Genomic DNA, 11,599 nt, shown 5'->3' with positions numbered 1-11,599 from the left:
CCAAATCTAGACAATGTAAAAAAAAGAGGAAAAGAAGAAAGACAATGAAAAAAAAAGAAAGAAAGAAAGACGATAGAAAAAAATCGTAGAGGAGAAGAAAGACGGAAGGACAAACCTGAATATTTAAAAGATAACTAACTTTATGAGTTTTGTTAATATACCGTAAATATTTTAATAATTTGCTATATTTATAAAATTTTTCCGTAAATAAATAAATAAATAAATAAATTCATGTCCTTAAATAAATAAATAAATAAATTCATGTCAGGATAACACACTGAGTTTAATAGATTGAAGAAGTAAATTTTGTGAAACACTTACGTGAAGCATAAGTTCATTATCTTATAATTTAACTAAGAATTGAATCATTTCATTAGAGAAAAAAACATACAGAAAATACCCACTTCGTAGGAATTACAAAACATGTTTATATATATATATATATATATATATATATATATATATATATAGAAGAAGGTAGCTCGTAAAAAGTTTGAGTGATGTGATACATCTTGCCACCCATCAAATACACACAAAACTAAAGAAAATATTTCAAAACAAAAAGTAAGAAAAAAATTGTTAGTGAGATTCTTAATGCACCTAAGTAGTTTCCTTTCCAAAATCCAACCTGACTTGGAGAAAAGAGCCCTATGTTGGTGAGATGGCTGAATAGCTTCTTGTTGGGACTTTCTTGATAGTAGCCCACACAAGATCCACATACAAAGGAAATTGTGCTATAGCAAACAATGTCACTGGCAAGCATGTCACTGCATACACAGGCAATGCAGCATATTGAAGCTTATCACTAAGCACAAAGTAATGTCCCGCACAAAATGAAACCAACATTGCTGCAATTGACACAAAAAGAGATGACAATCCCAGTAATAGCTTTGTGGGAAGATTGCCTCCAAAGTCCTTTGCTTGAAATCTTGAGGTCAATATTGAGAGGAACATTACTAAAGAAGTGACTGAACAACAAAGAGCAATGAGTGATGCTATGGCAAAAACATTGAAGGCTGGTCTCCCATGGAGTAATGGTATGCCTTTGTTTTGATCGTTTCCACCTGGGACGGTGGCGGAGGTGGCGAAGGCAACGGTTGCAATTAGGGCAGCTACTAAAGAACAGGATTCTGCGGTGTTTGTTAGCCATTCTTCTCCACTTCTTACTAGATCACAATGTGTCTCACAAAACATTACTTTTGAAGTCTTTCCTTCTTTGTTGTAGGTGGGGAAGAAGTTTGCTGGCATGGATCCCTTCACAAACTGTCACAAATTGGTGTTATATACTTTGGAATTGATAACAGTAGGAAAAAGCAGAAAAGAAGTAATTTTAACTACCTGATACCATTTAAGTTCCCATTGCATTTGCAAGGCAGCACCCGGGATAAGCCAAGGCTTATGATCACCAAGCTTTGCTGCAAGATGCAAAGCACTATTTCCTTGAGAATCCACCATTCTAAAAGCACTTTCTCTTAGAATATTTCTACGAAGCAATAGTTCATAAATATGAGGATGCCTATTCTCCACAGCCAACAGAACAATGTTCTTTTGCTCTGAATTAGTATCATGAATTGCCACAGGAAATAAGTGCAAAATTTTCTCCACCATTTCAACTACTCCATTCTTTGCTGCTATCAATACTGGTGTTTCTTGCCTATTTTGATGACGACCCTCTGTTTTTTCCCATGTATTTATTCTTGTTGCTGTTGTTGCTTTGAGAATCAGTTTCTTGTTCCCTTTCTTGTCTCCAATGGTTATTGGAAAATGTTTTAGGATTTTGTCACCAATGCTGGACTTCGATTCTATAGTGATTGTTGTCGTTGCTTCTTCTTTGTTTTCTGCTACTGTCATTTGACATGAAATAAATCACATATACTATCGTTTATCTTTACTCACTTTGATTGATACCTTAAATATTATGAGAAAAACTTCTCATATTTGCAAATTTGTAACAACTTTAGTTATTTGGATTTTCCTCTTTTCATGTTTTCAAATATACGAATTGTAAATCAAAATCTAATATAACATTGGTATACATGAATAATATCACCGTAAATCATGTATGTTTATGGTATAGGATTAACCAAATTCATTTTCAAGGCATAGAAAGACAAACATTTAGATTACCAATAACCACATTTCATCTAAAGTTTGTAAATAACACAACACAATTCAATAAAGTAATATCAACATTCATACCGTGATCCTGGTCGATAATGTTATTGTTGTGGAGGCCAGGGATGATGTTTGGTGGTTGTTGATGTGGAGGGTGTACTCCATGTTGGGAGATGTTACTATCATCAAATGTGACATTGTCATCAGCAATGGTATAAGGTTGTGTTTCTTCCCCTTTTGGAGTTTCCTTTGGTGTACTTCCATTGTCATCATATTCATACATTGAAGCACATTCTAGAAGTTTGTTCATAACTTGGAATGACCACATGTGCTTCTTCTTTTTCTCCTCAATCTTCTTTAGTCCTCTAGATCCTTAATCAATTCATATTTGCATACATATATATTAAATTGAAAACATTCGAATTTTTCTTGTATTAACAAACAACGAAATTTCTTCAAATCATAATTTTATATATACCTAGTCCCATGAATATGAGCAAGGCCTTGGAGATCAATTTGAGAAAGTTGAAGCAAGTTGCATAATTTTCTGGGAAAATTGCAAGCTCATAATGTTTCACCGTTGAATCATCCTCTGTAATGATTTTAATATATATACAAGTGAGTTTATATTATAATATTAAATTTGAAAATTCACGACTCAACCTAAAATTCCAAATTTGATGTTAGATTTTTCAAACCTTTTTGATGAGGATTCTCTGCATCGTTTGTACTCTCTTTAGCTTCATTGTTGTTTTGGGTTTTCTTTGTCTTTCCCACAGAACACACTGCATACAAAGGATCCAAAACACAATGAGATAACCACATAGTAATTTAGATGTAGATTCAAAAGCTGCTTATGGTTTCTAAAAAGAAAACGAGTTCCAAACTTTATGTATCCACTTCAATTACAACAGAAATCAAAATTATATACAAATATATACATGCCCATCCAACAACTCAATTGAAAGATTAAGAAATTTTATAAAGATACTTCCAAAGTATTCATTTACTTTTCACTCAAAGTTTCTCTATGACTCTCTTCCATTTTTATTTCCACTCTTTACTTGCTTGCTGGTTCACAATTGAGGATCACACCTTCTATTTATAGGCATGAAATTCTTGAAGCTCAAGTAAAAGATTTCTATAGAATTCTAACTATTCTAGGTAGTTATTATTTCGTCCTTATCTAAAAGAATAATTTTGAATTCCTTAACCTAAAAAATTCTTAAGGTATTTCTAGTTTTAATTTTGAGATATTTATTTACGTCCTTCAACATAACTGTAGAAAAATTTTAATTCACACACTAATGACATATTGTGGATACTTCAAAAAACTATTCCAGACGAGTTAGTGTTAGTATATATTTTAATACTCCCTTTCAACACTGACTATCCTGGGTCTTTCAATAATCCTCGGTTGTTGAAGAAACTTTGCATGCTTGGTTGCAAGTAATCCTTTTGTAAATAGTTTTGCAATTTGATCTTTTGTCTTATTGGCGTCATCTCAATTTCCTCTTGAAGTACCCTTCATCAATTTAGTGATTGTGTACCTTCACATGCTTAGTCCTTGCATGGAAGACTGGATTCTCAGCTAAGCGAATTGCAGATAGGTTGTCACAATATAAAGTTACTGCATGATTAATCTATTGGTGCAAATCCTTCATTAGTTACTTTATCCACATATTCTCTTGTGTTGCCATAGCTGTTGCTCTATACTCTACTTCTATGGTAGATAATGCAACTTTTGGTTGTCTCTTGCTACACCAAGAAATTGTTGCACAACAAAGTTTAAACAAGTAACCAGTAGTTGTCTTCATGTATCATGATCCCCTACATGATCAGCATTATTGCATAAGCCTTCTAACTTCTAGTTTTCCCCTTTCTTATATAGAAGGGCATATATATTATTCCTTTGAGATAACTTCAAAATTCTGATCTAGACTGCTTCGAGATAAGGCTTCTTCGGATTCTGCATGTAACGACTTACGACTCCGACAAAATATGAGATATGGGGTTTTGTTAAGGTAAGGTAGATCAAACTACCTACCAACTGATAGTACATTGTTAGGTCTGCAAGATCTTTACTTTCATGCATACAAAACTTTTGTTAACCTCCATCAGCATGGATATTGGCTTGCAGTCACTCATGTCATACTTCTGCAAAAGATCTTTTACATACTTCTGTTGTTAAAGGAATAACCTTTTCTTTGAGCATTCCACCTCTAGGTCTAAGGAAATGCTTTAGTTTTCTAGGCTCTTTCATTTCAAATCAGATTAGTAGATTCTACTTTATTTGTCAAACTTATTCCATTTGATCTTCTGTTATGAATAGATCATCTAGATAGACTAATATGATTGTGACCTTTGAGTTTTAAGCTTTGAGACATAAGCTGGAATCTGCTAGAGCTACTGGATAACCACTTTCAACAAGAAATTTTGAAAATTTTCCATACCCAAGTCTTTGGTGCTTACTTCAAGCCATATAAAGTCTTTCTTAGCTTGTAGACATAGTCATGATGAGCTTCATCCTCAAATCCTTTTGGTTGCTCCATATATATTTTTCAATCCAACTCTCCATCTAAGAAAGTGTTTTTAACATCCATTTTCCATAACTTCCAATTCTTACTAGCAGCTAGTGTCAATAAAACTTGAACAATGGTGAGCTTTCCTACTAAACTAAACGTTTTATAGAGTCTAGGTCATATTGTTTAGAAAACCCTCGAGCCATCTGTCAAGCTTCGTATCTCTCAATCTTTCCATCGTCTCGAGTTTTAACTTTGTAAAACCCATTTACATAATATGGATTTAACATCTTTAGGCTTTGGTATGAAGTCCCACGTACGATTCTTTCTTAATGCACCAACTTCTTCCATGGATTTTCTCCATTATATCTTTTGTGACGCCTTTTCGTATGTTTTTAGCTCTTCAAATGTTGCTAACGCTGCACATTTACATGTCTGGAATTTGGTTTTCTTATTCTGGTATCTCTATAATTGTGGTTCTTGTGTACTTCACTTTGCCAAGGATTTTGTGTTCCTAATTGTTCTTCTTCATCTTTATCATTTTCTTCTTGATCTTCTGTTGGAGTCTATTGCACTTAAGTTAGATTTTTTTTTTAATTTGAAAAAATCTAGGATATTTGTACATTTTTTATTTTGAGATATTTATTTACATCCTTCAACGTAACTCTAGAAAAGTCTAATTCACACACTAATGACATATTGTGGATACTTCAAGAAACTATTCTAGACAAGTTAGTGTTGGTATATATTTTAATACTCCCCTTCAACACTAACTATCTTGGGTCTTTCAATCATCCCGAGTTGCTCAATTAACTTTGCATGCTTGGTTGCAAGTAATCATTTTGTGTAAGTATATTTGCAATTTGATCTTCTCTCTTATTGGCATCATCTTAATTTCCTCTTGAAGTACCATTCATCAATGAAGTGATAGTGTACCTCCACATGCTTAGTCCTTGCATGGAAATCAGGATTCTCAACTAAGTGAATTGCAGATCAATAGGTTGTCACAATATAAAGTTAATCTCTTGGTGCAAATCCTTCATTAGTTGCTTTATCCATATATTCTCTTGTGTTGCCATAATAGTTGCTCTATTCTCTGCTTCTGTGGTAGATAATGCAATTGTTGGTTGTCTTTTGCTATACACCAAGAAATTGTTGCACACCCAAGTTTAAACAAGTAACCAGTAGTAGATCTTTGTGTACTGTGATCCCTTACATAATCAACATTGTATAACTTGCGGTCTTCCCCTTTATTATATAGAAAGGCATATACATTGTTCCTTTAAGATAACTTAGAATTCTTCAAACTACATCGAGATGATGCATCTTTGGGTTCTGCATATAACGACTTACAACTCCGACAGAATATAAGATATGGGGTCTTGTTTAGGTAAGGTAGATCAAACTACCTACCAACTAATGGTACATTGTTAGGTCTGCAAGATCTTTACTTTCATGCATACAAAATTTTTTGTTAGCCTCCATCAGTGTGGATATTTGCTTGCAGTCACTCATGTCATACTTTTGCAAAAGATCTTTTACATACTTCTGTTGTTCAAGGAACAACCTTTTCTTTGAGCACTCCACTTCTAGTCCAAGGAAGTGCTCTAGTCGTCCAAGCTCTTTCATTTCAAATCGGACTAATAGATTCTACTTTATTTGTCAAACTTCTTCCATTTGGTTTCTTGTTATGATTAGATCATCCATATAGACTAATATGATTGTGACCTTTGAGTTTTGAGCTTTGACATATAAATCAAAATATGTTAGAGCTACTACATAGCCACTTTCAACCAGAAATTTTGCAATTTCTTCATACCAAGCCTTTGGTGCTTGCTTCAAGCCATATAAAGTCTTTCTTAGCTTGCAAGCATAGTCACGATGAGCTTCATCCTCAAATCCTTTTGGTTGCTCCATATATATTTTTTGATCCAACTCTTCATCTAAGAAAGAATCCTTAACATCCATTTGTCATAACTTCCAATTCTTACTAGCAACTAGTGCTTTTCACTAGATAAAACGTCTCATTAGAGTCTAAGCCACGCTGTTGAGAAGACCCTCAAGCCAACAATCAAGCTTTGTATCTCTCTGTCTTCCATATGCTCGAGTTTTAACTTTGTAAACCCATTTGCATAATATTGGTTTAACATCTTTATGCTTTGGTACCAAGTCCCACGTAAGATTCTTTCTTAATGCGTCAACTTCTTCTTCCATGGCTTTTCTCCATTGGAAATTTTGTGACGCTTTTTTGTATGTTGCTGACTCTTCAAGTGTTACTAACTGTGCACATCTACATACCTGGAATTTCGTTTTCTATTATGATCTATCTCTGTAATTGTGGTTCTCGTGTACTCTGCTTTACCAAAGACTTTTTGCTTTGTCTTGGTCATTTTCTTCTTGACCGTTTGTTGGAGCCCTATTGCACTTGACTTATCTCTTCTTTTGATCCTTCTTTGAAAGACTTCTCATCTTTGATTGTCTTTTCTAATTTTGGTGTCCACCATTGTGATGCTTCATCACATATAACAATCATTGATGTATAGCATCATCCAATTGGTAGGATCAACACATCTCCACCTTCTTTTAGTTTTCATATCCAATAAAGAAGCATCGATTGCTTTCTTGTCATACTTGCTTCTTAGATGATTTGGTACGAATATATAACATACAAAATTAAAGACTCGAAAGTGTCTAACTATTGGCTTGATATTCAACAACTTTCATAAGGTGACTTAAATCCAAACATTAAATACAAACATTTGTTGGGGAAGTCTATCAACCACATGGGTCGTTGTTCTTATGCACTTAGCCTAAATTTTTTATGGGATTTTACTTGCATGTAGCATGTTATGTATCATAATCTGAAAGATGTTTATTTTTCCTTTTTGCCATTCCATTTTGTTGTAGACTGTTTGAACACGTTAATTGATGACATATCTTATACTTTTGCAAGTATTGAGAGAATTCATTTGACATATATTCTTCTTCGTTATCTAGAAGTAGACATGTAATTCTCTTTCCTAATTCACTTTCAAATTATTCTTTGGATTCCTTAAATTTTATAATTGTTTTAGACTTCTCCTTTCATAAAGAACACACAAGCATGTCTCGAGAAGTCATTAATAAAGGTCACCATGTAGCACATTCTATTAAGTGAAGATTGCTGGACAAGACCAAATACGTTTGAATGCACCGACTCCAGTAGTTGTTTTTATTTGGATTTGAACTCCTTTAATAATAGTTGATGTGCCTTACAATACTAAAACTAGCATAGACCACGTTTTCTCTTATATCAAGTTGTGACAACTTCTTAGGCATAGAGTTGTTTATCACTGTCTTCAATTTGTTATAGCTAAGAAGACCAAGTCTTGCATGTCAGAAATCCGTTGTTTCATTCTTCAATGTCTTGTTCACATAGGAAACCTCTACTGACATAGCATAAATGAAGTTCATCGTTTGTCCTTCCAACAATGGTATACCACTAACTTTAAGATTATAGTACACCTTGACATCATCAGGTCCAAACACAACAAAGTTGCCTATAGATGTCAATTGAGATATTGACACCAAATTCTTCTTTACTCTAGGCACATAGTTTTGCTAATGTGGGCTATTGACAACTTCAAGATGATTGCGGTTACAATAAATTGGTTTCTTTTGTACTATAATGTGTTTTGCAGCTTCTTGGTATCTTCCGTCCTGAGGTTAGAGCAACCAAAATCAATAATCCAATCATTTTCATAATTTACCTCTTTTGCATGGATAGTCAACATTTCCTTCTTCATCGACTGGATGTCAACTGGAGGTTGGGATCTATTCTTGCAAAGCATACATCTGTACCCCATTCTTCTTCACTAATGCTCTCAACTTAGGAGGTGACAGCTATGCTTTCTGCTGTCTTTTCTATTTATGACATTCTTTAGCATTATGACCTATCTATCCATAATTGTAAAATTCATCCTTTTTTATTATGGTCATGCATATTGTCGATCATTTTTACCAACTCCCCCTACTTAGGGTCGTTTTCGAGTCCTTCATCTTCTTTTGATCCTACTTTATTTTGATATTTTAAATGACCTTTTCTTTAGCCAATAAAGAGTGCTTCTTTATTATTTTTCTTTATTGTGGCCTTTTGCAATTCTTGACTGGGAAGCATATTTTATAGGACAACTAAAGAAGGTTACATTTCCCAACCTTGAATAGGAGCAATAAAGCTTTTAAATTTAGGTTTAAGACAATGGATAATAATTCTTCTTATTCTTAATTCTCAAATAATAGAAGTAGAATCTAATTCACAGATTTCATGATATAGAGCTTTTACCTTGATGACGTATTTATTGATAGTCATCTCGCTTTGAGCAATTGACAAGAGCTCATTCTCTAGAAGCTACAATCTTGTATCATTTTTCTTCAAGAAAAGTGAGGTACACTATGTGTCCCATGCTTTCTTTGGCATCTCAACAATAGTAATGCGATCCAACATTTCATCAACTGTAGTTTTGATTGCAAACATGACCTTGCCTGCCTGGACATTCTAGTTCTTCAAAGCAACAACTTCCTCAAGTGGGTTAACTTTAGTATCTCCTACCATATCCCGTAAATCTTGGCCTTGGAGATACGGGTTCATGCTTATGGGCCATGTTTTGTAATTATGAATGTTGAGCTTCTTAATTCTTCCAATAATTTGAAGGGTCTGATCTTCCATCATCATGTAATAATGAATGCACTCAACAAGTAGCTTTTTTCCAGACAACAATTAAGTTTCATAGTCTCAAATTGTATTTGATCTTCAAGAGCTCTACCACAACAAGTTAAGCTAGCTTGGCTCAAATACCGCTTAAAGAAATTGACACAAAAGAGACACTCACTCGAAAGAAAAACTTTTCTTAAAAAGAGAGTACTCTTTTACTCACAAAACACTTACTCTCTTTTCATTCACATTTTCTCTCTAACTCTCTTGCACTCTTTCTTACCCTCTTTACTTGCTTGTTTAGTTCACAGATAAGGATCAATACACATTCTATTTATAGGCGTGGAATCCTAGAAGCCTTAGAAGCCTAAGCAAAAGTAATCTCTAGAATTCTAACTATTTTAGCTTGTTATTATTTCATCCTTATCTAAAGAAATTCTATAATATTTTTAACTTTTTTATTTTGAGATATTTATTTATATCCTTCAACATAACTCTAGAAAAGTCTAATTCACGCACTAATGACATATTGTGGACTAGTTAGTATTTGTATATATTTTAACACAAGGTGTACTACATAGAAAATTTAGTTTAATCCAACCTATAGAATCACAATTTGAATTTTCCTTTTAAATACATTTTTTCATTAGATCTCTATTGCTAATGGAGAATCGTACAAAAGGTAGGTGTGCAGCTCCAAATGCACCAAAAAAAAAAAAAATTATGCTTAATGATTTATATATCAACCTTAATTGTTCAATGAAGGCCGTTTACAACGTTCGTAAAATGTTTACCATTTTCTATCCAAACTAAAATAACATGTACCCTAAATATAGACTATTATAATTTATAGAGGATGGTAATAAACAATCAAGTGTCCAAACACTACCTTAAAAATTATATGAAATACAAATTTCTCAACCAACATTGCCATCTTAAGTAATTTACAAAGAATTTGGGCTAACATGCATGTATGGTTAAAATGGAGGAATATTATATGTTGTGGATTGAGAAAAGAGAAAAAGAAAAATTACTAACCCATTAGAATTCCTTTCCACAAAAAGTTGAAGAAGTTGGCACATGTAGTGTAGTTGGGTGGATAAAATTTCTCATTATTATTTGGGTTCGATCGTGGGTGTAGCGATAGCGGCTTTGTCGGCAAAGCACGAAGAAATGACTTTGGATCAATCTTCACTTCGTCCACAAATATACCTAATTCCATCGTACAAACCATATTATATGATGTATTATTGCTGGACATAGCTAGCCATAGAAGAAGGGTGTGATTAGATAGAAATATATATATACATATACTTACAATGATAAACAATCATCTTCCATCTTCCTAAGTGGGTTCCACTTTTAAAAGCTGAAGGCTTGGTGGCTAAAAGATGGAGAGGTGTGTAACCTTGCACATTCACATAGTTCACCAACTCCTTGTATAGTCTTATGATATGAAGTGCTAGTTCTGTTTAATTACAATTCATTCATTAATTAACTAATTGAGATCTTAATGTAATGTATAAGAATTGAAAAGTTGTGTATGTGTCTACATATATGTTTAACACACTATCTTACAAATTTAATAATAATGCATCAACAAGGAAGGAGTCTTAATTTTTACCATGGTTTTCGCGGTTCTTAAAAGGCTTGATTGAATTATTAGTCAATTCAAAAAATAAGAACAAATTCTTAAAACTAATTAATGTCCCCTCTTTCGTAGCACTTTAGATTATGAATTTTAATTTTTGAAAATTAAGCCTACAAACACTATGACCGACTCTAATTAAAGAAAATTATTTTACATTACAAAATTTCAAAAAATATCTACAAATACAAGAAAATATCACAATCTATTTGTAATAGATCACGATAAACTATTATCGATGTCTAAGATACAAATAGACTAAGACAAATGTAGTCTATAGTAAAAAATTGTGATATTTTTTATAATTTTTAAAAATATTTTAATTTATTTTACCATAAGATAATAAATCTAAAATTATTTAGTTAAAATCTTTTAACTCCTTTCAAATTTACCAACTCAACACATGTCATATAATGAATGTCAAATTAACTTTAAATTATATTCTGAATTGGTCAGCTTTCTAACGTTAGAAAGAGAAGTTGTTATGAATAATAAGAGAAAGAACCTATTTACAAATATATAAAAAATATTAAATGGATTAGAGTAGGTTTAATAGATTTTATTATATTTTGTGAATAATTTTAATATTTTACTATTAAATTAATTGCAAATATAGCAATCAAA

At 32.7% G+C, this 11,599-nt stretch overlaps 1 protein-coding gene across 1 annotated transcript in view; it reads right to left on the bottom strand.

Moving 5' to 3' along the window:
• Window positions 1-322: 322 nt before the first annotated feature.
• Window positions 323-11,599, bottom strand: part of LOC103491271 (uncharacterized) — a 38,365-nt gene continuing 27,088 nt past the window's right edge. The window contains exons 3-9 of the mRNA XM_008451149.3: window positions 10,646-10,795; window positions 10,366-10,539; window positions 2,814-2,900; window positions 2,594-2,707; window positions 2,200-2,487; window positions 1,339-1,844; window positions 323-1,263 (exon numbers count right to left, since the gene is read on the bottom strand). Coding sequence (XP_008449371.2) covers window positions 649-1,263; window positions 1,339-1,844; window positions 2,200-2,487; window positions 2,594-2,707; window positions 2,814-2,900; window positions 10,366-10,539; window positions 10,646-10,795 — 1,934 coding nt within the window. The 3' untranslated portion in view covers window positions 323-648. The remainder of the gene's footprint in view (window positions 1,264-1,338; window positions 1,845-2,199; window positions 2,488-2,593; window positions 2,708-2,813; window positions 2,901-10,365; window positions 10,540-10,645; window positions 10,796-11,599) is intronic.

Source organism: Cucumis melo, chromosome 5, assembly GCF_025177605.1.
Source record: "Cucumis melo cultivar AY chromosome 5, USDA_Cmelo_AY_1.0, whole genome shotgun sequence".
Lineage (NCBI taxonomy): Eukaryota > Viridiplantae > Streptophyta > Magnoliopsida > Cucurbitales > Cucurbitaceae > Cucumis > Cucumis melo.
The sequence above is the reverse complement of the archived record's forward strand: the minus strand, read 5'-3'. Positions and strand labels throughout refer to the sequence as shown.